Here is a 24,901-nt window from a genome sequence, read left to right as displayed (position 1 = left end):
AATTCACTACCATACTCATTTATTTATTCAACAAATATTTATGGAATGCTTGTCGTGAGTCAGGGATGCATCGCCCATTTCCTTCGCTGCCTTTGTGGGAAGACCAGAGAGAGCTAGCGGTAACAAAGATGACAAAGAATTTCACATTGGCATGGAGGTGGCTTGGTCTTCCCAGGTGTCACAGATTAAAGAATCTGCCTGCCAACGCAGGAGATGCAAGAGACTTGGGTTCGATCCCTGGGTCAGGAAGACCCCCTGAAGTAGGAAATGGCACCCCACTCCAGTATTCTTGCCTGGGAAATCCCATGGACAGAGGAGACCGGTAGGCTACAGTCCATGGGATTGCAGAGAGTTGGACGTGAATGAGCACGTGCGTGCACACACACACACACACACACACACACACACACACGGAGTGGGTCAGGGGAGGCCCCTCCCTCATCACTTGCCCATTTCACTCCTCCTATTATTCAGCAAAGGTGCTTTTCCTGGGAGACAAACCCTGTTGCACCAAGCAGAGGTCTGTGGCTGCCTCACAGGCTTCCTAAGGGACATGTGATGACATCTGATTGTGTTCTAAAGCTCAGAAGTCTGGAAAGAACAGGGGGCCAGGTAACCCACAGGCCTTTCCATATGGCCCAGTAGAGTCCCACTCATACCCATCAACTATGCCCTGACACACACCAGCCAGATAGAGGTAGGAAGTGCCTCCAATGAGGCTGACCTGGAAGAAAGCCTCTGAACCCAGCAAGGGCCCAAAGGCTTTTCCTGAGTCACAGTCATTGATCTGTGGAGGATGGCCAACACCCCAAGGCAGAATAAGCATGCTCACCATCCAACTCAAGGATGGATGCTGAATAGGACCCGCCAAGGACTCTGGCTAGAACTGAAAGGGCCTTTCTTCTGAGTGCTGGGTTCTGGTCTGCCCATGTGACTCTTTCCCACATAGCTGTGGAAGCTATCTGACTGTAACAGAGTTCTTGCTCCTCTGTCCAGTCCGTCAGTACAACCATAGCTTCGTACAATGGGGCAAACACAGCATTCACGTAATCAGAGTCACAGCCACAGCAAACAGCAGTCTATTCCTTCCAGCAATCCCTTGGATATTTCAGCCTTCCTAAAACCTCCTCTCTCTTTGGTCTTGGGCTAAGCATAGTCATCTGCAGGGGTGGGAGGAGGGAGAAAATTTCATTTATGGCATCTGGATTGAAGATGCTGGCTCAAGGATGGTGGGCTGTCTGTGGAGCCCCAGATGGGCAATGTGGGACAGCTCCTCTAGGACGTGTCCCATGGGTGGCACCCAGCAGCACTGGGCTGGGTACAGTGCTAAATTTGGCCAGGTTGTTTCCCCTTTGGAAAGAGGAGCTACTGAGGGCAGCTGGAGAGAGTGCATCCAACAGCATCCACCAGCCCCTCAACAGATTCCTCCCTCAGGCTCAGGTGGGGCCCTATTGCTGCTCGGCAATTTTTTCACAAAATAACCGTGGTATTTAACTTACCAAAAAAAAAAAAAAACAAAACCGCAATACAAGCACATCATAGGAAATTTAGAAAATAAAGGTAAATACAAAGAAAAATCACCCTTGATTCCACACCCAGAAATACACACTGCTACCTGGTATATATTCCTACAGTCTTACATCTGTCCATAGTTAGACCTATTACATATTCTTCTCAAAAATCAGATTGTTGTGTTTATACTAGTTTCTCAATGAACACATCCTGAATATTTTTTCATTTTATCAAATACATTTTTTTTCCTAATATCATTTTGAATGGCTGCATACCATTCTATTACATGAACCTGCTTTATCAAGTTGGGGTATAAATTAGATGAACATTTCATAAGCATTTTTCATTAACCACTTAAGCCCATCTGAAGTAAAAAGAAATACAGTATCTCTCTTGAGTTCATCCTCCACCCTGAATTGCTCAAGCAAATTCCTTGAAAGGGTGGTACATCCAAGGCCAGGTGATAAGAGCACTGGAGCCTCTGATTGCGTGACTTCTGTTGCTACTCCCAACCTGTCCCTGTATAACGTGGTCCTGTACAGTCTCAGCATCTTTGTCCACCAATGCAGTGACATCCTCACTGTCCAGATTTCTAAGAGATCTCTAAGGTAATTCTCCAATGGAGGTAGGCACTCTGTGTGCCAAAGCGCCTAGGAGGGAGGGGCTTCCAGCTCTATACACACACAAGCCAGAACCCTGACAACTTAGCACTTGGCTCTGAGTTTGGACAGCCTATCAATTCCCACCAGCAGTGGACCTCATTCAGAACAATCCTTATCTAGTAGAGAGAGTCTGACCATGTTGATCTCGAAAGGGAAGAAGTTAGATGTTTCCAGTCCTTTCCTTTTGGAGGCTTTTGCATGTATGCTCGCATGCTAAGTCACTTCAGTCATGTCCAGCTATTTGCAACCCTATGGACTCTAGCCCACCAGGTTCCTCTGTCCATGGGGACTCTCCAGGCAAGAATGCTGGAGTGGGTTGTCATGCCCTTCTCTAGGGGATCTTCCCCAGTCAGGGATCAAACCCGAGTCTCTTACATCTCCTGCTCTGGCAGGCGGGTTCTTACTAATAGTGCCACCTTGGAGGCTTTTGGCCTGATATCAATTTGCCTCCTTCTCAGCCACTACTCTTAGAAGTTAAATGAATTCCTTCAAATTCTCTCTCCGCACCTCAACTTTTCACTGGTTTGTCATGCGTTATTTTATTTGCCTCTCATATAACAGAACTGTCTTCTCTTCCAAGTCCAACTCATGTCTTGCATGGGCTGTTAATATTCCTTCCATCCCCTCCTGTATGTCTTCTCTTTATTATTTATCATGTCTATATCTTGCATCTTCAATCTCTCCCTCTTTACTAAGTTCTTTTCCTACCCAGACAGACAAATTCCTCAAGACTCCAAAACCAACAAGCAAATGAACCCTCTTCCAATCTTAATTTCCTTGCAGCTATGACCCAACTCTCTTTTCTGGCCAAACTTTAAAAAAAATTTATTGGAGTACAGTTGATTTACAATGTTGTGTTAATCTCAGGTGTGCAGCAAAGTGACTCAGTTATACATATACATGTATTCATTCATTTTCAGATTCTTTTCCATATAGCGTATAAGTCATTACCCAAACCTCTGAAAAGAAGAAGTGAGAATCTACTCTTACTGTCTTGACTCTTCAACCCATGCACCTGGGCACCTTAGCTATCATCAACTAAGACCACTTTCTCAGAGGTCACCACCAACCAGGGTCACCGTGTGTTCCAGTTTGCCAGGAATAATCCTGGTTTATTCCTGTTGTCCAAGAGTCTTCTCCAAGTGTCCCAGTTTAAATACTAAATGATAAGGTTACCTTACCAGTAACCAACTACAACCGACACAGCTCACGGCTCCACCGCAGTCATTCTCCACCATCTGCCAGAACACTGGCCTTTACTGACTGTGCCATTCTTGAAATGTTCCCTTCCTCTGACTTACTTGACACCTCTCTGCTGGTTTCTCACCTCTCCTTTCCACATGCCTGCTCTCATTCACATCCACCGCTTTCACTTTCCCCATAAATGCTGGAGCCTTGCAAGCTTCTGTTGCTCTCATTTAACATTTACTCTCCTTCTGAATTTCACCCACACCCACAGCTTCAGCTCATCATCCCCGCCTTCGCCCTCAATTCAGTGCAAATCTAAAGACTTCTGGAATCATGGTAGCTTAAATGCAGGTTTACAAAACTACCCTCCCCAAACTTGACAGAAATGAACAAAAAGAAACAAAAATGAGAGAAAGGGCTGCACCAGGGCTGAAACCATGGCAGGATGCTCCTCAGATACAAAAAAGATTTAAATAGAGACAGATCTTCCTCTTGCCTTGATATAAAGATACATATATATACATATATCCCTCCTACATTAATTTATAAATTTAACACAGTTCTAATCAAAGTACCAGCATGGTTTTTAATATAATCAAATAATTTTATGGTTAATCTGGTAAAAGAAATAGGAGAATTCTAAAAGAGATGAGGAGTAGGGGATAGAGATTCCTTTTTTAAACAAAAAAAGAGAGAGAGAATAGTACATTACAGTAATGGGGTGGGCAAGAAATGATATAGGAATAGCACAAGGAAAGGAAATCATGGAGCATATATAGACTCCAGAAATGTGTGTAGAAATGCAGTATATGAGAAAAGAGGCATTGCTAATTAATGGAGGAAGATGGATTATATGTGTATATGAAAATGCATTTACAGACAAGAAAATGTAAGTGAGTACTTCTTGAGGTGGGGAGGAGCTCTTTAAGCATGTTATCTAGGTCAGAGATCATAAAAGCAAAGTCTGATATGCTTCACTTCATAAAAATGAAGATTTCTGCATGACAAACCCTCCATAACAAAAGTTAAATAACAAACAGGGTGAGGGGGAATAAGTATTTGTAGCAATAAATGATAGAAAAAGGGAGTATTCTCCCCAATATAGAAAGCATTTCTTCAACTCTATAAAGAAAAGATGAAAACTAAATAGAAAGAAGGGGAAAGGGATGAGAAGGGTTTGCAAGTCATTATTTGCTTAATCAGCTACCTTGGATAAAGGCAGGGAGGGTGTAGTCAGTTGGAAGAGCGACAGAACACAAATGTTATCAAACCCTCCCGTCTGGGACTATAAATAAAGTTCCATTAACATCCATCACCCAGAGTTCCTGCTGTTTCTCTTCTGGCACCTACAGGACCTCTGCCCTCTTCCTCCTCTGCCACAAGTATTTCTGGGAGTTCCAAAAAGGGAGCCCACATATGCTGAAGCATCACCCCAGCAGCCACAATCCCCATATGGCTTCTTCAGAATTCTTCCTCTCCTGTCCTAGATCAGTGCCTGCTGCCAGCAAAGCCATTCCGACAGTGACCTGTGTGTGATTACCGCTCTGAGGAGGCATCTCCCTTCCCAAGTTCCCAAAGCCACCATTCCCTGGAGCCAGAGTGCACTGGGCTTTACCACCCAGTATCTGGCCTCCCAGCTAACACCAAGGGGATTAGCCCAACTTCAGAGGAAGACGTGGGGGAGGGGTCCAGCGACAGAGAGGGAGGGTGAAAGGGACTGCATTCGTTTCCCATCACCGCTGGAACAAATGACCACAAACCTGCTGGCTTGAAATAATACGCCTTTGGTCTCCCACAGCTCTGGAGGCCAGAAGTCCGAAATCAGTTTCCCTGGGCTGACGTTGGCAGGGCCACACTCCCTCCAGAGGCTCTAGTGGAGAATCCTTGCCTTTTCCAACTTCTAGTGCCACACCGTGTTTCTTGGTTCATGGGCCCTTCCTCCACAGTCAAAGCCAGCAGCATAGATCATACTTCAGGGGTCATGTTGTCTTTTTGTTCTGCGTCAATCCCCTTCTGCCTCTCTCTTATATAAGGACACTATAAGAGGTGCTTTTAGGGCCTGCCCAGAAAATAAAAAACAATCTCCCCACATTCGAGATCCTTAATCACATCTCCCAAATGTGTTTTATCATGTAAGGTAACATTCACAAGGTTCCAGGGATTAGGACGTGATTATCTCTGGGGACCGTTATTCAGACCATCACAGGGGCAGATGCCTTTTCATCATCTCCTTTCTTCCTAACCCCAACCACCTTCCCCACTTTAGGAAAATCACCTTCATGCATATTTAGAGATGCAAAGAAATGGTAATGTTGTCAATACCAGGAGTATCAGATCCCTAGCCTGACAAACCAAGTGCCCCGTGAAGTGGGTTAGGCCACCAGTCCTGAACGTATATGGAGGGTAGTCAGCTAGTCAGGGCTACCGAGCGAAGCCTCTGAGGACAAAGCACTCCGCAGGCTGATCACAGAGAGTCACCGCAGAGAGAGGGCTTGGGGCACCAGCTGGCTGGAGCCCTTTCCTGCAGTCCCCTGGCAGGTCTTGTCTGTCTCCCCACCAAGTCCTGACAGCAGCTACATCTTTACATCTACCACCTTGCTCCTCTACCATCATGGTTACTGCTGCTCCTTCAACAACATGCGGAGCCCAACTCAAGGCTGGAAAGAGATGCACATTGGATGTAGGTTAGGGCTGATATCTAAGAGTCAACATGGGACAACAGTCCTGACCAGAGACTCCGAAAATAATCCCCAGGGGAGATGGTCCTGAGACAGGCACCCATAAACAAATAGGAGATAGGAGCAAGGGAGCACATGGAATGGGGTCTGCCTCCAAAAATTGCTTTAAAGTGAGGTGGGCAATGTTTTAAAGTTATCACCATAATCATCAACAACTGACATCTTCATAATCACCAGGTCAGCCATTAACAACAGAGTCCCCATCATCACAAGCTGAAAGCCTATGAGTGTGCGTGGGTGGAGGGTACCAGGGTAAGGAGGGCATTACTGAGAGGGAAGTCTGGGGAATTACTGTCAGCCAGGCTGGCACCCCACTCCGGTACTCTTGCCTGGAAAATCCCATGAACGGAGGAGCCTGGTGGGCTGCAGTCCATGGGGTCGTTAAGGGTTGGACACGACTTAGAGACTTCACTTTCACTTTTCACTTTCCTGCACTCGAGAAGGAAATGGCAACCCACTCCAGTATTCTTGCCTGGAGAATCCCAGGGACGGGGAAGCCTGGTGGGCTGCCGTCTATGGGGTCGCACAGAGTCAGACACGACTGAAGCGACTTAGCAGCAGCAGCAGCAGCAGCAGCAGGCTAAAAAGCAGCTTGCTTACCAAGTTAGAGACTTTGGGTTTTATCCTAATTCCAGAGGAAGTCACTGAAGAGTCTTCAGTAAACATGGCCATTTTTACATTTTGGAAAACCACTCTGGCAGCACTGTGGATAATGGATTCTAATAACACAAGGCTGGATGCGGGGAGAACAGTTATGAGGCTGCTGCCACAGCCTAGGAAAGAAATAATCTGAAGCTGTGTCATTGGGCATGGGAAGAAGTAGATATATTTGAGAGATACTTCTAACAGAAAAATAGCAAGATTTTTGAATTGATTGGATGTGGGAAGTAGGAGGTGGAGGAAGACATTAGGAATGATGCCCAGGTTTCTGGCTTTACCCCTGGAAAGATGTTGGCATCATTCACTGAGTGGGAAGAACAGGGGGTCTTTGGAGAAGAGCAGGTGGAGGGGTACTTGTAAGACATCCAAGAGGCCATTGGTCAAACAGGTCTGGAGTCCAGGGGAGCAACCTGGGCTGAAGGCAAGGATGGGAAGGCCTGGATGTGAGGGTCCAGGGACACAGATCACACAAGAGAAGAAAGGGCTGGCAACAGACTCAGGAACAACGCCAACAGGTGAAGAGCCAGAAAAAGAGGCCTTCTTCCCCCACAAGGGAAATCAAGGACTGGCCAGAGGTATAGAAAGAAAATCAGAAGAATATGTATTTCTGAAGTCAACAGAGGAGAATGGGGGAGGACGTGTGGTCAGCAGCATCACACGATGCTCAGGGGCCACATAGGAACAGGAATGAAAGGTGGATTTGGCCTTGCTGAAGACACAATGTGTAGTGAAGCCCAGTCTGTGGGCTAAGGAAAGAGTAGTAGTTGCTGTTGTTGAGTCGCTCAGTCCTTTCTGACTCTTTGTGACCCCGTTGACTGCAGCATGTCAGGCTCCCCAGTCCCTCACTATCTCCTGGAGTTTGCAAAACTTCACATCCATTGAGTCGGTGATGTTTTCTAACCAGCTCATCCTCTATCACTCCCTTCTCCTCCTGCCCTCAATCTTTCCCAGCATCAGGGTCTTTTCTAATGAGTCAGCTCTTCATATCAGGTGGCCAAATATTGGAGCTTCAGCATCAGTCCTCCTAATGAATACTCAGGGTTGATTTCCTTTAGGACTAACTGGTTTGATTTTCTTGCAGCCCAAGGGACTCTCAAGAGTCTTCTCCAGCACCACAAATCAAAAGTATCAATTCTTCAGTTCTCCAACTCTCACATCTGTACATGACTGCTGGAAAAACCATAGCTTTGACTATATGGACCTTTATCAGCCAAGAGACGTCTCTGCTTTTTCATATGCGTCTAGGTTTGTCATAGCTTTCCTTCCAAGGAACAAGCGCCTTTTAATTTCGAGGTTGCAGTGATTTTGGAGCACAAGAAAATAAAATTTGTCACTGCTTCCACTTTTTCCCCTTCTATTTGCCATGAAGTGATGGGACCAGATGCCATGATCTTAGTGTTTTTGAATGTTGAGTTTTAAGCCAGCTTTTTCACTCTTCTCTTTCATCTTCATCAAGAGGCTCTTTAGTTTCTCTTCACTTTCTGCCTTTAGGGTAGTGTCATCTGTCTATCTGAGGTTGTTGATATTTCTCCCAGGAATCTTGATTCTAGCTTGTGCTTCATCCAGCCCAGCATTTCTCATGATGCAGTCCACATAGAAGTTAAATAAGCAGGGTGACAATACACAGCTTTAACATACTCCTTTGGAGAAGGCAATGGCACCCCACTCCAGGACTCTTGCCTGGAAAATCCCATGGATGGAGGAGCCTGGTAGGCTGCAGGCTATGGGGTCGCTGAGGGTCGGACTTGACTGAGCGACTTCACTTTCACTTTTCACTTTCATGCATTGGAGAAGGAAATGGCAACCCACTCCAGTGTTCTTGTCTGGAGAATCCCAGGGATGGGGGAGCTTGGTGGGCTGCCGTCTATGGGGTCGCACAGAGTCGGACACAACTGAAGGGACTTAGCAGCAGCAGCAACACACTCCTTTCCCAGTTTGGAACCAGTCAGTTGTTCAATGTAAGGTTCTAACTGTTACTTTTTGGCCTGCATTCAGGTTTCTCAGGAGACACGTAAGGTGGTCTGGTATTTCCATCTCTTTAAGAATTTTCCACAGTTTCTCATGATCCACACAGTCAAAGGCTTTAGTATAGTCAATGAAGCAGAAGTAGATGCTTATCTGAAATTCCTTTGCTTCCTCTATGATCCAGGGGATGTTGGCAATTTGATCTCTGGTTCCTCTGCCTCTTTGAAACCCAGCTTGTACATGTGGAAGTTCTCGGTTCGTTAACTGCTGAAGCCTAGTTTGAAAGATTTTGAGCATTACTTTGCTAGCATGTGAAATGAGCACAATTGTATGGTAGTTCGAACATTCTTTGGCATTGCTCTTCTTTGGGATTGGAATAAAAACTGACCTTTTCCAGCCCTGTGGCCACTGCTGAGGTTTCCAAATTTTCTGGCATATTGAGTGCAACACTCTAACAGCACTTTTTAGGATTGGGAATACCTCAGCTAGAATTCTATCACTTCCACTAGGCTTGTTCGTAGTGATACTTCTTAAGCCTCATTTGACTTCATATTCCAGGATGTCTGGCTCTAGGTAAGTGACCACACCATTGTGGTTATCCAGGTCATTAAGATCTTTTTTGTATAGTTCTTTTGTGCATTCTTGCCACCTCTTCTTAATCTCTTCTGCTTCTCTTAGGTCCTTACCACTTCTGTTCTTTATTGTGCACATCCTTGCATGAAATTCTCCCTTGATATCTCCAATTTTATTGAAGAGACCTCTAGTCTCTTGCTATTCTCCGGAACTCTGCATTCAGATGGGTATATCTTTCCCTTTCTCCCTTCCCTTTTGCTTCTCTTCTTCCCTCAGCAATTTGTAAAGCTTCCTCAGACAACCACTTTGCCTTCTTGCATTTATTTCTCTTTGGAATAATTTTGGTCACTGCCTCCTGTACAATGTTATGAATCTCCGTCCATAGCTCTTCAGGCATTCTGTCTACCAGATCTAATCCCCTGAATCTATTCATCACCTCCACTATATAGACGTAAGGGATTTGGCTTAGGTCTACCTGAATAGCCTAGTGGTTTTTCCTACTTTCTTCAATTTATGCCTGAATTTTGCAATATGGAGCTCATGATCTGAGCTACTGCCAGATCCAAGTCTTGTTTTTGCTGGCTGTATAGAGCTTCTCCATCTTTGGCTACAAAGAATATAATCAATCTGATTTCAGTATTGACCATTTGGTGATGTCCATGTGTAGAGTCATCTCTTATGTTGTTGGAAAAGAATGTTTGCTATGACCAATGCACATTCTCTTGACCAAACTCTGTTAGCCTTTGCCCTGCTTAATTTTGTACTCCAAGGCCAAACTTGCCTGGCATGAGTGGCAGTTGAGAAAGGAAGGCAAGTGAAGATCACCCTTTAAGAAGATTAGGGACAGGACAGAAAGTGACAGTGGAGTTCAGGGAGGACCTTTTTTGGAAAGAAAAGATGTGCTTAGGTTTAAATGTGGGTGGGAAGGATCCTGCAGGAAGAGGTTGAACACTGTGGGGAACTAGTAACTGATGGATGAAGACAAGGCAGATAGGAAAACACAATGGGGTTGCCAGGCGCATCGAACTGAGGCAACTAGACAATGAACTTGAGCAAGAACAAAGTTGGGTGGCTGTGGGGCTTTTTCCCTGGCCATCTTGGCAGGGCTGCTGTAGCCCAGAACCTCAGAGAAGGTGGGTGGCTGCACTGACCCAGGGCTGGTGTTTCCAATTTGACAATCAAAAAAGATTGTGAGGCTGGAACAAGAGAGCAGAGGGCACTGGAGGTGAAGGCTGAGGTGGTTGGTGGGTCTTGAAGTCGAAGCTGGGGAAGGAAGGGATGAGGCTTCCTTCACGTGGGATGTGGACAGAGCTCACTGTACCATCAAAGAGCAGGTGTAAAGGGAAGATCCAGAGAAGGTGGAAGGAGCGGAGGCTGAGGTCAGACCGGGGAACCTGAACTTCAGATTGCAGAAGGTGGAGCAGTGCTAAGTGATAGCATGGAGTGGGTTACTGAAATTGAGAAGGGCTCTGAACATCCAGAGTCAGGGCCATGGTTCATGTGGAGCCCTCTCCAGGTGGGTAGGAAGCCAGGTGGGAATGACCCTGGTGACAGCCATGAGAGCTTGCGGCTTGCAAGCTTCAGAGGAGCAGGCGGGTAGAGTGTTATGGATGGTAGAGATGCAGTGGTCTGGGAGAAGCAAAAGGGACTAGCCATGTCACCACCCCTGACCTCGGGCTGGGGGCGGTCTGTGATCCATCCCTCAAGGACAGCAGAGTAGGGTGGTCTCTGTGAAAAGATCTGTATTCTCAAGGGACCTGGCCGAGAATTCCCTTCTGAACATGACTCCAGAAGGGTGTTGAGACAAGGGGCCATCAGAACAGACTGCAGAGTTAGCACAGCAAGACAGGACAGTGACTCCTTGTCTAGAAATGTATGACCCACCTTGGTCAGTGAGAGCCTGACCAAGAGCTGCAATGACCACCACAGCCTTGGAAGCGTTATTCTGTGCTCTCCTTGAGCAGAAATCATGTCCTGCTCATCACCAATCCCCTGCAATGCTGCAGACCTGGGTTCAATTCCTGGTTCACGAAGATCCCCTAGAGAAGAAAATGGCAAGCCACTCCAGTATTCTTGCCTGAGAAATCTCAGGGACAGAGGAGCCTGATGGTCTGCAGTGCATGGAGTCACAATTGTTGGACATGACTTAGCGACTAAACCACCGTCACAAGGAGTGGCAGAGAGGAGATGAGTCCCCAAAATGCCCATGGACTGGAGGAATGCTTCCCAGTAGGTCCAGTTGGAGTACAGGGGCCTCTTTTTCACTGAAAAAAAATTCTGACTTTGAAACCTCAAAATATATCTGACATGGGAACAGCTGCAATGGAGAACACTGGCAGTGGTAGGCGAGGGTAAGAGACTGGGTCAGACGTAACTGCCTGCAAACCCTGGCTCTTCCTCCATCCATGGGAATGTGGGCAACTCAGTCATCCTCTCCAGCCTCAGTTTAATCATCTGTAAAATGGGGATAATTCACCTTACCTGGCAGGGATCTAGCAAGGATTACACAAGCTAATCCATGCTAAGTATTTGGCGCAGCGCCTGGCACTTCTTAAATGTTAGTTATCATGACTATGAATTCAGTTATGCTTTAAAACACATTTCTGTTTTATTCATCACACTAGCACCCACACACGGGAGAAATGGTTGTTCATATCCATGGAAGGCACATTTCTTATTCAGTCAGCAGGCTGTGCCTGGAGAGGCCATGGAGATTCAGGGACCCCTTGCACTAACTCGAAGTCTCGCAGGGCCCAGCGGTCAGTCCACATTATCCCCTGTCTCACCCTGTGATCTGACTCTCCCCAAGGCAGGCGTAGTAAGGAAACTGCAACCCAGAAACTTGCCCCTGGAAGGACGAACAGGAATGCTCAGAAGAGTTGGTGGAAATCGGCCTCGCTCACCTCCCTCTCGCGCTCTTCCTGTGGCAGCTTCAGCCTGTTGGCGGCTCCACAGACGCCTGGGCCTGGCTGGGCCTGTGTGTTTGCAGTGTTGCTGCTGTCACCGCCAACTGCGCCGTCGGCCGTGGGAGTGTGGGCCTGGGCTCCAGGAACTGTTGTCCCAACTCTGACTGTGGCTCCAGACTTAGTCACACTTCCGTCTCAGCCCCGGCCCAGTCCCTGTCACAGTTCCTGTGTCAGACCCTGTCACAACATCTGTCACGGTGTCACAGCCTTTGACACAGTCTCCATCACAGTCCTGTCACAGCCTCTACCACAGCATCTGTCATAGTTCCTGTCAGCCTCACAGCCTCCGTCATAGTTTCCGTTACAGTGTCTATCACAGCCCCGATGCAATATCTATCACAGCCTCTCTCATAGCTCCTGTTACAGTCCCTTGTCAGGGCCTCTGTTACTGCCTCTGTCACAGCCTCTGACACAGCCCATTACAATCCCTGTCCAACTTCTGTCACAGCCTCTGTGACAGCCCTTGCACAGCCCATCAAAGTCCCTGTCACAAAGTCTCTATCACAGGTCCTGGCACAACTCCTATCATAGACTTTGTCATAGTCTCTGTCACAGCCCCTGTCACAGCCCTGCCACAGTCTCTATTACAGCCTTTGTCATAGTTTCTGTCACAGCCCCATCAGTCTCTGTCACAGCTTCTGTCATAGCCCCTGTCACAGTCCCTTCATAATCTCTATTACACCTTGTGTCATAGCCTCTGTCACAGCCCTGTCATAGTCTCTATTACACCTTGTGTCATAGTCTCTGTCACAGCCCTGTCATAGTCTCTACTACACCTTGTGTCGTAGCCTCTGTCACAGCCCTGTCATTGTCTCTATTACATCTTGTGTCATACCTCTGTCAGTCTCTATTACACTTTATGTCATAGCCCCTGTCACAGCCCGTCATAGTCTCTATTACACCTTTTGTCATAGTCTCTGTCACGGCCGCTGTCATAGTCTCTATTACAGCCTCTGTCACAACCCCAGTCACAGCCGCTGTCATAGTCTCTGTCGTAGTCTTCTCACAGTGTCTATGATAGCCCCCATCAGTCTCTGTCACAGTCTCCATCACCCTCTCCCTGACTCTGACTCCGCTCTAGACCCTGCAGGGTAGTCTGTGGGGCACAGCTTTCATTACACAGCGGAACTGTCTCTCCCTGGAAGGCGTCCAGCAGAAGGCTCATGTAATAGCAGGTTATCCTGATGTGCAGGGTTTGTGGGAGGGAGGTTGGGCCGTGGGGCTCATACAAAAGATGTGCTTTGCAGGAAGCTGGAGAGCAGATCTCCCCACCAGCCTCCTGGCCCTGGCTGTGGCACATTCCCCGCACCCAGGGGTGGGAGGGGGGTCCATGACTCTGTCTCTGGGAAGATGACTAAATGGTTTTGTGGTTTTCCTTCAGTCTCTGCAATCCCACTATGAGCTTCCAAGAGCAAAGACTGTGTCTGATTCTTTTCTCATTCCCTCACTGCAGAGCTGAGCACACGGCTGGGCTCCCAGGCACAACTTGAAGGTCACACCCAAAGTCCTGGCTTGTCTTGAACTGGTTCCAGTCGCTTCCGTTTGCCTCCAGAATGAACCCACCGTGGCTGCTCACTGCTCCCCGACGCCAGGGCTGAGGTCTTCCAGACCCAGCCCAGTGCACTGGGTCCAGTGCCTGGTGCGCCCACCACTCTGCCTCCACTCTTCCAAACCACACATGCCTTCTTCAGAGACCAATTCAAACCTGACTGCCTGCCCTGTTCCCCTCCTCTATGCCCTTCCCCCTCCTTCCTCTGCTCTCCAGCCACTTGTCCACATCACATGACCCCCGTCCCTGGCTTCCAGGTGGGAGTTTCTGTATCTGTCTTATTCCTTCCACAGCTGAGGTGCCTGGAGTTCAGGCGCTGGACCTTCTAGCATCACGTAGGAAGTTCTCTACATTGGGCTAGATAAATAAACCGGCGGGTGACCGAACAAATGAAAGGAGTGACGTGAAATTGGGAGGAGAACATGCAGAGGCATGGGGAGGGGATAGAGGGCATGTCAGGGAGGACGGCACGAGCAGAGCTTGGCAGTGGGGAGCCCAGTGCTTGTGGGGGGCGATGGGCCCACTCCCTGGGCCACCTCATGTTCCCGGGTGAGCGCCACCTTCCCAGCTCTCCTCACTACCCCTTCCATCTTTCCCCATTTGCCCATACTCTTCCCCCTCTCCCAGGCCATCCTGTCTCTTCCTTCCCTCCCTGACACCTCCTGCCCGGGCTGCTGAAACCACCCCCATGGCTCCTGTCTAAACTCACTTCAGCCCTGATAGATTGTGAATTCCAGACATAGGGCAGAGGAGTCTCTAGTACTTACTTCTTGGCAGCTCGGCTCCGCCGGCACCTCGGGGGCCTCCCCCCACCCCAAATGCCTCACTTTCCAGCCTGGCTCTGAGTCCAGGTGGCCCAGACGCCCTGGAGCCCCAGCAGGACACAGAGACACAGTCCAGGCCTGGCTGAGCTGTCAGCACATCTTTCTTCTGCCTCCCTGGGAGCAGAGGGGCCTGGTGTCCCGGCCAGGGCTCTGGCAGAGTACTGGGGGAACAGCTGGGAGTGCAGGATAAGGAGCTGGGGCTGGCCTGCAGATGAAAGGCCTCTGGGCTCAGCTGGGCACCGGGCACTCCCAGGTGGTGTCCTGCACAGAGGCGGGGGTGGAGAAGAGGACAATTGAATAGTCCACACTCCCAGATCCTACAGAAAGCAGGCAGAGTTGAGAAGAAAGCAGTTGGCAAGGCCAATATGAAGTTGAACTTGGCAGGAGGCTATCTTTCACTAGTGCCTTAACATCACTGAGAAAGGGTGGGCATGGGGGCTCCTGGGGGAGGTTGTTGGGAAGACGGGATTGGAAGGACTAATACCCTTTTTCTATGGGGACAGCAGACTTTCTTCTAAGACAAGCTTAGGATAACAGGTAGTGACCCCTTAAACTAGATCTTTAGCCCTGCCTCGTTTACCCCACTGAGAGAGGCCTCACCCCTACCAGGCTGCTCCACATACTATTTCCCCCTTTCTTAGGGGAAATACACCAGTAGAAAATCCTACTAGAAAACTTGGTTTACTTTCCACCTCCTCCAGGAAGCCTACCTGGACCATACATGCTCAGGAGCACCATTGCTCTGAGCTTCTGAACCACTTACTCTGATCCTTGATTGCAAACCTCTGGGGGTGATAGCCTTTCTCTGCTTCAACCAGACTAGGAACTGCCTAAGCTAGAGAATCTTTCTGCCTTCTTGGCCTCCATCCATGTTGTGGCTGTGGTCAGGGGTGGACACCCAAGGGCTTGGTCAAGACTGAGTGATTGACTTGTTCTCTCCATACATGTACAACCTATTGGCCAGCTCCCTGTGTGTCCTATCCCCCCGCCCAACCCCTTCCCATTTCTTTATCAGGAAGCCTGAAGATAGGAAACCTGAAGGAATATATGGGTTCTTGGGGGCCTAGTCCCCAGATCAGGACTCTCAGTAGGAAGTGGATACATCTCTGATCCAGCCCACAGTGCAGACCTGCTTCAGAGGAGAGCAGAAGGGGCACAGGCAGAATGGTATCTATGATAAACAGAAAGATGAAGTTGTACATGTATTGGGGGCATGGTCTCGAGCACTGGCTCAAGGGTGTGACCTCTGAGTCAGTTCCCTCTGATCCCACTTAAAAAAGTGCCTACCCCAGAGAGAAGGAAGCCTGCCTTCTGGACACCTGGCCAGGATATATCAAGGATGGAGAATTCGGAAAAAGCAATCTGTATAGCAAGACATCCCTTTCATCCCAATAGCAATTTTTAAGATGACCTAAATTGAATTCCAAAGGCCAAGTGTCTCCCCCTCTGTTGGCTAACACAGGTTTCATTCAACATTCCATCACTCAGTGTTTATTAAGAACAGACCACACTTGAGAAGCCATGCCCACTGCATTTGTTTTCTTATGTAGTCTTCAAAATAATTTAGGAGAGTCACATCATTTTTTTTCCTCCTTTTTGGCCATGCCATGCAGCATGCAGGATCGTAATTCCCTGACCAGACACTGAACCTGTGCCCTCTGCCGTGGAAGTGCAGAGTCTTAACCACTGAACCACCAGGGAAGTCCCAGGTGGTACAGATCATTAAACCCATCTTACACACAAGGAAGACTGAGGAGTACAGGGCAGTAAATGACAGTCTTTCATTCCACAGCTTCTGTTTTCCAGTCTCACGCTCTATTGTTTATAGCAGGGGCTCCCAGACTTTTGGAATCCACAGACGAATAACATTTCAAAAATGATTCCGGGGAACAAACACAAAATCCTATGCCAACTTTTTATTTAGCCAAGGACATGAAAAATACCCTCTCTCAGCACTATGATTTCATAAAAGGGCATTTTAACACAGAAGATGCAACAAGGATATAACAGTAGGATAAAGACAGCTTTCTAAGAAAGGACGTTGGCAACCTTACCCTAAAAATCCTACATTGTTCTCTCTTTTTCTGGTTAAATTTCAAGCAGAACTGGCCAAAACCTTGGCATTACACAGTGTGGGAGCCACTGCCCTATCCCAGACTTGCCCCTTTAAGCAAGAGCAATGCCCTCAGACCGTGAGCAAATAAACTTCCGGAATTTTCCATTCCCCTCTGCCCATGCAGATTGCCACTGCTGTGGCAGTGATCTGAGATTGGTATGTAATAGTCAGCTATATCCCCACCCTATCACCAGCAGGTCTTCTGATATTCAGCATTCCCCCCAGGGAAGGAAGTCTATTCTCCCCAGCCCATGCTTTCTTGGACCCACATCTTTTCTGGATTTGCATTCCGGGAATACCCAGGCCCCCTGCAGCCTGGCAGGGTACACATCTGTTTCCCAGAGGTACTCAGTTCTCCACTGCAGCGGAGAGTCACAGATCTCCTCCTTATTTCAGTCCAGAGTAGGGCCTTCCCCTTGCTGGGGTCCCCAGATCTTGTGTATTATGTTACCAGATCAGTGCAGAGCAGATGTCAGGCTTTCTAGGCAGTGCTGGAAAGGAGAGTGTGTGAGACCTGAGTGAAGCAGGGGGGAGACTACAGACGTGGGGGCTCCATTCTTCACTTGCTCTCTGCTTTAGCCACACTAGACTCAGAACTGCCTCTCCCTCCTGTACCTGGGCCTGCCCCCACCCCATCTGTGTGAGTCACCTGGTCAGCAGAGAAGAGGCTGACCTGTAGAGCCCTAGGTGGGGCTCCAGTTCCATCATATTCTTGCTGTGGGATGTTTAGCAAGTCACTTAAGTCTCTGTGCTTTAGTTTTCTGGGTTGCAAATGGGAGTACGAATGTTAGGCTGAGCTTTGTGAAACTGGAAAGTTTTGACCATATTTGGCCCACAAAAATTTCATATGGTTTAATAAATGAAGTGTAAGCTGTAAAGCGCTGGATACATAGTCTCTCACCAAATCTGACACCTCCTCCAGGAAGTGCTCCCTAGCTACCCCCAAGCCTCAGTGAAGTACCCCTCCTCAAATCTCATTGGTCAAGGCATGATTTAGCACACACTTCTTTTCTGTCTTGCGTTTTCTCCTCTTTCTTGAACATGAATGTAGATTCTCCCCAACATTGAGCCCATCAAGGGCAAGACCTGGGTCTCCCCTCCTAATTCCCTCAGATTGCTGGCATGCCACAGCTATCCTCTATAACAGTTTTCACAGACAGGAGACCAGGCTTCACAAGGGTTTTCCATGAACCTGCTTTAATAAACAGTCATTTCTTCACCCAAGGGTGGTCCTGCTGCTAAGTCACTTCAGTCGTGTCCAACTCTGTGCAACCCCATAGACGGCAGCCCACCAGGCTTCCCTGTCCCTGGGATTCTCCAGGCAAGAACACTGGAGTGGGTTGCCATTTCCTTCTCCAATGCATGAAAGTGAAAAGTCGGACCATGTATCTGACTCTTAGCGACCCCATGAACTGCAGCCTACCAGGCTCCTCCATCCATGGGATTTTCCAGGCAAGAGTACTGGAGTGGGGTGCCATAGGGTGGTCCTAGATAGTCCTGAATGGGTGGTATTAATTAAATTGAGGGGAGGGGAGGTGCTAGATGGGGAGGAATTAAGGGGCCCTGACTCCTGGCCAGCCTGTGACACCAGTGTGCCAGGAAGCAGAACCCTGATTGAATCCACCATGTACTACACAGAGCCCCTTCAGTGACATTAACTAACTTCCAGGGTCCCTCACTCATGTGTTGAGTTGATATTATGGATCTGTTCTCTGCCCCCTCCACCACCACCACCACTCTGAATTGGTGCTGAGTTCCCTGAGATGAGTCTGACCTGTCCTCCCCCTAGGGAGCTCAGTCCTGAAGGGGACACGGACTGCACTGTGTAATCAATAGTCAGGCTGATGGGAGCTCCTGGGCCATGGGACCCCAAAGCAGGGACATGGCCAAGATTTGGGTGGTCAGGAAGGGGATTCCTAGATGAGGAGATGTCCCTGCCATGGGTCACTGGGGAGCTGGTTTGGGTTGACTTCCTAAAGCTGGGGTAAGGCAGCCTAACTCCTGGCTGACACAGATACCCAAAGAAGTGAGTTAAATGGCACACCAGGGCAGGCAGGGCTCACCACTGGATAAAAACACTCCTCCTCAAGGAGACCCAAGGACATTCAGGGATTAGGCCTCCCAGCATCTGTGCAGAGAACTGTCAGCTCAGAACCGCTCAAAAGTAGAAATGCCAGCAAGCAGTGATGTCATCACCCTAGTCATTCCCTCTCCCCCTGGGAAGTCCTGTAGTCCAGTGGGTGGAGAGCAGAAAAGCTTCTGCAAGATTGCAGAAAATTTCTGCTCTGAATGGGGTGCGAGAGATGGTCACAAGTGGGCTAAGAATGAGAATTAAAAATTCTTTGAAGAAAACCTTGCTGTTATTCTTTAGAGAGGTGGCAGGGCTGGGGGACCTTTTTGTCTTCCCCCTGTCAGTGCTGAGAATCCACTTCAGCATTAACACGAACTCCAGCCTTCTCCAGCCAACCCCTTCCCATCTCATCTCTGAGCTAATCTGGCGCGTTGGCCCTGACAGGGTCTAAGTAACCCCTGGGCCATCTCGGCAGCCCCCAACCCCGGGGGGAGGGTCTGGCCAGCCCGGCTTGTGAGGATGGGGGTCAGGGTGTCTCTTAGAGTGCTGGAGAGGAGTACCGCTGTATCTCTGGCAGAGCTAGTGGGATTTGTCCATAAGCCCGGAGACTGCACGGAGAGAGATAAGCAGGGAGAGACTGCACAGCTGGATCGCCGGCGGGCCTGGGGGTGGGGGTGGGGAGCGGACTCAAAGGGAGTGGGGCTGTGCAGCTGCTCAGGGGTAGGGGGCCTGGGTGGAGAAGGAACTCCCCTAGCGTTGGGGTGCCACAATTTGCAGGAGAACCCAGGGAGAAGGAGGTCCACAGCTAGTCCCGGAATGCCAGGTCGCCCAGGAGAGCCCGCTTGCTGGCTCCCCGCTGCAGCCAGCTAGTCTCGGAAACCCGCATCGGAAGCACCCCGGAGTGCGTGATCCGACCCCGCATCCGTGACTGCTGCAGGCGCATTTCCTCGAAGTCTTACCTCGAAGGGTTTGGGTCGCACCCGCGCGCCCTGTGCCTCCTGGAGTTTCCCCCACGCCCTCCTGGCCGGGTCGCCGCGAGGTTCCGCAGGGGAAAGACCAGCGGGGGATTCGCCCCCGCCCGTGTCACAGGAAAACCCCGGGAGCAGCCCCGACGCAGTGCATTTCCCGGAAACCCCCTCTCCAGGCGCGCTGCGGGAAGGCCCGGGACTCCGCAAACAGACGGCCCGCCTCCCCGGAGGAGGGTCGGAGACCCAGCTGAAAAGCATAACCGCGGGGGAGAGGCGAGCCCGGAGCTCAGAGAAGGAGAGACCGGGAAGCCCGGCCCCACCCCCCTATTTTGGGGTGGGGAATTAGCAACCCAAGCCCGAGCCCTGGGCTTGGGCGCGCTCCCAGCCTTAGGCCAAGGAAAGATACTCGAGGGCTGAGGATTAAGGTCGTCTCTCACCTCAGCCCCTAAGGTCCGGCAAGGGTCCACCCTGCTCCCCCCGCCGGGCCCGCCTCCGCCCCCCTCCCGGCCCCTGGCCCGCGCGCCACTGCCCCTTTAAGAAGCCCAGGTAGGCAGGCCGGGCTGCGGGAGCCGCTCCTATGGCAACCCGCGAGCTGCGGCGGCTTCATGAATATTCCGGGGCGCGGGAGCCGAGGGCTGCCGGAGGGCGCTCCGGGGGAGGCGGCCGCTGATGTAAGCCCGGCGGGCCGCTGGGCTCCGCTTGGCTGCAGCGGGAGCCCCGGGACGTGCTGGCCGGGCTCGGCCAGAGGAAGCGAGGCGAGCTCGCGAGCAGCAGCTGGCCACAAAGCCCGGGCGGCGGAACAGACAGACAGCCCGCCTGCCCGCGGGACACACGCCCCAGAGGAGCGCTGGCCGTGCGCTCTGCGCTCCGGAGCGGTTTTCCGAGCGCCGCGGCTGCAGCGCCGTTTCAACCCGCGCCCATTGTTCCCCGCGGGGGCGGGGCGCCTGGAGCCCGGCCGCGCGCCGCGCCCCTGACCGCGGGAGTGAGGGAGGGAGGGAGGGAGAGCGGGGTCCCCGCGCTCAGCCGGTCCCGGGAGGAGGCGCAGCGCGGAGAGCCCCGGGACCCGAAGCCGGACAGGGAGCCTCCCCGCTGCTCACAGCCTGCCTAGCATGGGCGCCTGAGGCGGCTGGCGCCGGCGACGAAGGACGCGTCCCTGCGGGCGGACTGACCGGCGGGAGGAGCTGGAGCCGGTCCGCGGCACCGCACCCGCGCCCCTGCCCCCGGCCCGGTTCGCGCCCCGGCCCCTGGAGCCATGGACAAGCTGCCGCCGTCCATGCGCAAGCGACTCTACAGCCTTCCGCAGCAGGTGGGGGCCAAGGCGTGGATCATGGACGAGGAAGAGGACGCCGAGGAGGAGGGGGCTGGGGGCCGCCAGGACCCCAGCCGCAGGAGCATCCGGCTGCGGCCGCTGCCTTCGCCTTCACCCTCGGCTGCCGCGGGCGGCACGGAGCCCCGGGGCGCGGCCCACGGGGCGGCAGACGGCGAGGGGTCAGCCCGCGGCGCGGGCAAGTCCAGCACGAACGGCGACTGCAGGCGCTTCCGCGGGAGCCTGGCATCGCTCGGCAGCCGGGGCGGCGGCGGCGCGGGAGCGGGGGGCGGCAGCAGTCACGGGCACCTGCATGACTCCGCGGAGGAGCGGCGGCTCATCGCCGAGGGCGACGCGTCCCCCGGTGAGGACAGGACGCCCCCAGGCCTGGCGGCCGAACCCGAGCGCTCCGGCGCCTCGGCGCAACCTGCAGCCTCGCCGCCGCCGCCGCCGCCCCAGCAGCCGCCGCAGCCGGTCCCCGCCTCCTGCGAGCAGACCTCGGTGGACACCGCGATCAAAGTGGAGGGAGGCGCGGCCGCTGGAGACCAGATCCTCCCTGAGGCCGAGGTGCGCCTGGGCCAGGCCGGCTTTATGCAGCGCCAGTTCGGGGCCATGCTCCAGCCCGGGGTCAACAAATTCTCCCTGAGAATGTTCGGCAGCCAGAAGGCGGTAGAACGCGAGCAGGAGAGGGTTAAGTCGGCCGGGTTTTGGATTATCCACCCCTACAGCGACTTCAGGTAAGGGGCCCCGGCGACGGTCCGATGGGTTCTCTGAGCGGTCGCAGGCATGCTTGTCTTCTCGGCCCTGCCTCTCAGCCGGAGTTAACTTTCCTTCCTCGCGCTGGGAGCTTGGGGCGCCTCGAGGCTCCGAGACACCCCCAGACCTCCTCTTGCACCGCGCTGAGAACTTTCCTCTGTGCTCCAGCCTCCCAACCTCATCCTTTCCCGGTCTCGGCCGCATTAGAGGCAAGCTGAAAAGGTGTTCTGAGCCTGGCCTAGCCCTGCCCGCAGCCACGATGAGGCTCTGCCACCTTAAGCCCCACATCCCGCCTCCCTCTTCTGGGCTGCAGAGTCGGGGTGGACATCCCCAAGGCTGCTCCAGGTCTTTCAGCCTGCAGAGCAGGGCCCGGAAGACAGAGACTGACCTTTTGGCAGCTGGGCCAGCTCCTTGGGCGCTGACCCCAGGCATTATTATCTGCCTTCTGTTGTCCTGGGAAGCTGCAACTGGGGAGGAGCTCCAGGGAGACTGAGGTCACTGGGGCCTCAGGTCCAGGGTAAAAGCCTTCTGCACCCACCTTAGCCCTGAGCCCAGCCCCCCATGCCAAGTAGTGGGCCAGGAACAGGCACCCTGGGCAGCTGGCATCCAGATGAGCAGGGCAGCATGACCTTGCTTGTCGTGGTCAGTGAAGATGCCTGGTGCCCTGACTGATGAGCAGTTGCCCCGTGCCCCATTCTCACCCCAGTGGTCCAAGCACCAGCATCTGCTAGGTCTTTCATGGGTCAGCTATGGTTCCCCAAACGGTCTAACTACCAGTCAGGGAGAGGAACCCCGCCCCCTCCTCATCACCAGAGTAGATGCCACTCTGGGCCTGAGGGGGTACTGTGCAAAAAGAGAGATTGATGATTTTCTCTGAAGTTAGAATCAGCGATGCCCCTACCCTCATCAAGATGTTGGGGCCTCCCTGGGCTTTCCTGATGCACAGCATTGAAGTGAGTGTCGAAAACGTTCACTCTTTTGAGGTGGGTTTAATTCATTCTCTCCCTCTCTCCCTCCCTCTCTCCCTCTCTCCCTCTCTCCCTCTCTCCCTCTCTCCCTCTCTCTCTCTCTCTCTCTCTCTCTCTCTCTCGGGGCCCTGCCCCCTATTTAGCTCTCTTCCCTGCCTTCCCTGCTCGTCTGCCAATATAAATGAACATTTTGCCAACGCAGAGCCCTCTTTGCAAACTCCAGGGAAGCTAGGTTTGTAATGAGAGCAAAGCCGTTTTCCATCCAATGAGAGAGATTTCTTATGCTAGGAATGACCAGTCAGGCAACACTCAACGGCTTAAAATAGGTGGTGAATGGAGGGCCCCTACCTTTTCCTATTTTGAGGGATCGCTCTACCTAACTCTAATATCCAAGATTCCTGTTCCCAGAGGGCATGGGCATCCAGAGGACAGACTAAACAAACAGTTACAGTCCTCAATGAGCTGATTTGTGAGCTGATGGGAGACCCTCCCATGAGGAACTGTGGCTGCTTCCCTATACCAGTTTCCTAAAGTGTGGCCTCCCCTCAGGTCAGTACTGGAGCCTGAGGATCCCAGCCTGAGCTAGGGGAGGTGTGGGAAGGTGCTGTTGTCTCCTGCATTCCCCCTTAAGGCGGGGCTTGGGGGGTGGTATCCTGGGCTCCTCCTGTCTCTGAACTCCCTGGTGGTGCTGGCGGGTAGGCCATGTCAATATCAACCTCCCTTCCCTTGCTTGGCTCCCTGCTGGCTTTGTTGTCTGAAAGCCTCTGTTCAGAGTTCTCACCACCAGCCTCATTGCCTGGGATGGGAGACTGCTAGGGACCAACCCCAGGTATGCCTAGCTTCTGCTTACAACAGGCATTAATGGAGCACCTTCTGGGAGCTGACTTTTACCCTCCCAGTTGCCCCTTACCCGGGATGCTGAAGGGGTGGGGCCGGGCTGACTGCATCTATCCAACCTCCCCTGCCTTCCTGATCGAACTCTGCCTATCTTGGCATGTCTGTCTGCAGTCCCCTTGCTGCAGAATCTCCTACTAACCACAGGCCACCTGGGACATGGCGGAGAAGAGGGTGGTAGGGATAGGGAGGTGTGGCTGCAATGGGATTGATAAATGGGCAACCAAAGAAGGGTCAGACTGGGCTTTGAATTTGGGTTTGTGCAACAAGCTACAGGAATTGGGAGCAGCAAGCATACACCTTCTGTGTGCAGCCTGATGCTAGGTGCGGCACAAGAGAAGAAATCCAAGAAAAACTATCTGTGTGTGTGTGTGGAAGGGTTGTGATCATGCCTCTAGACCAAAGCACTGGTCTCATCTTCACAAGGTCAAAGAGACAAGGACTATGGCCAAGTCTTCCAGGCTGAGAACACCCACCAACTCAACCCAGCCTCACTCACCACCCTGCCCCACCCGCCCCAGCCAACCCAGCACCCTAAGCCTCAGTCCCTTGAGTTTCAGCCACTGGCCTTGGGCCTCTATGTGGAGCCAATCCCCAGTGTCCAGCTCAGGCTTCACAAGAGCTTCTATGAGCATTGTTCAGGCCCGTTGAGGATTTATTGATCATTTTGACGGGCAGGAAGCATTGATCCAACAGAATTGGTTTAATAAAGAATCTCCAGCAAACCACGATAGATTGAGTTTGTGGTTTGGAGTTCAGGGCTTGCTGTCACAGTCTGCTTCCGGCATCTCCTCTTCCTGGGGGAGAAAAGTTGGGTGCCTTTTCCAGGGGCTGGACTTGGCTACGCTCTGAAGGGCCTACATAACTTGGGGCCTGTAGATAACAGGCTTTTCTTGGTTGCCTCTGCTTCTGCACATCACCCACTACACGCACACATACCGTGTCCTGGCTACCCGCATGACTCCTCCAGTCTCTACACGCTTGTCTCACTTCCTCTCCCCTTCTACTCCGCATTTGCCTTTTGAACCCATATTTAGGGTTTGGTAAGGGAAGAGACCAGAACATGCAGCCCCTCAGGACTTTGCTCCCCAGGCTCCTGCCCAAGGCTGGTTGGCCCTTGGGTCCTGGGTGGGTCCTTCCTTCCACGTGAACCATGTCTTGGAAGCTGAGCTTGGTGGTGGGAAA

General features: G+C 51.6%; 2 protein-coding genes across 4 annotated transcripts in view; one reads left to right on the top strand and one right to left on the bottom strand.

Annotated features, from left to right (window-relative positions):
* The window catches only part of REC114 (REC114 meiotic recombination protein), a 183,611-nt gene extending 163,480 nt beyond the window's left edge, over nt 1–20,131 (bottom strand). For all 3 annotated transcript variants that reach the window (XM_059890776.1, XM_010809032.4, XM_059890777.1), the window contains exon 1: nt 19,784–20,131. In XM_059890776.1, coding sequence (XP_059746759.1) covers nt 19,784–20,050 — 267 coding nt within the window. In that variant the 5' untranslated portion in view covers nt 20,051–20,131. The remainder of the gene's footprint in view (nt 1–19,783) is intronic.
* A 668-nt stretch (nt 20,132–20,799) lies between these two features.
* HCN4 (hyperpolarization activated cyclic nucleotide gated potassium channel 4) overlaps nt 20,800–24,901 on the top strand; it is a 43,459-nt gene continuing 39,357 nt past the window's right edge. Inside the window, exon 1 of the mRNA XM_002690493.6 lies at nt 20,800–21,835. Within this exon, the coding sequence (XP_002690539.2) occupies nt 21,045–21,835 (791 nt within the window). The 5' untranslated portion in view covers nt 20,800–21,044. The remainder of the gene's footprint in view (nt 21,836–24,901) is intronic.

The sequence above is a fragment of the Bos taurus genome, chromosome 10 (assembly GCF_002263795.3).
Source record: "Bos taurus isolate L1 Dominette 01449 registration number 42190680 breed Hereford chromosome 10, ARS-UCD2.0, whole genome shotgun sequence".
In the NCBI taxonomy this organism is placed as follows: Eukaryota; Metazoa; Chordata; class Mammalia; order Artiodactyla; family Bovidae; genus Bos; species Bos taurus.
The sequence above is the reverse complement of the archived record's forward strand: the minus strand, read 5'-3'. Positions and strand labels throughout refer to the sequence as shown.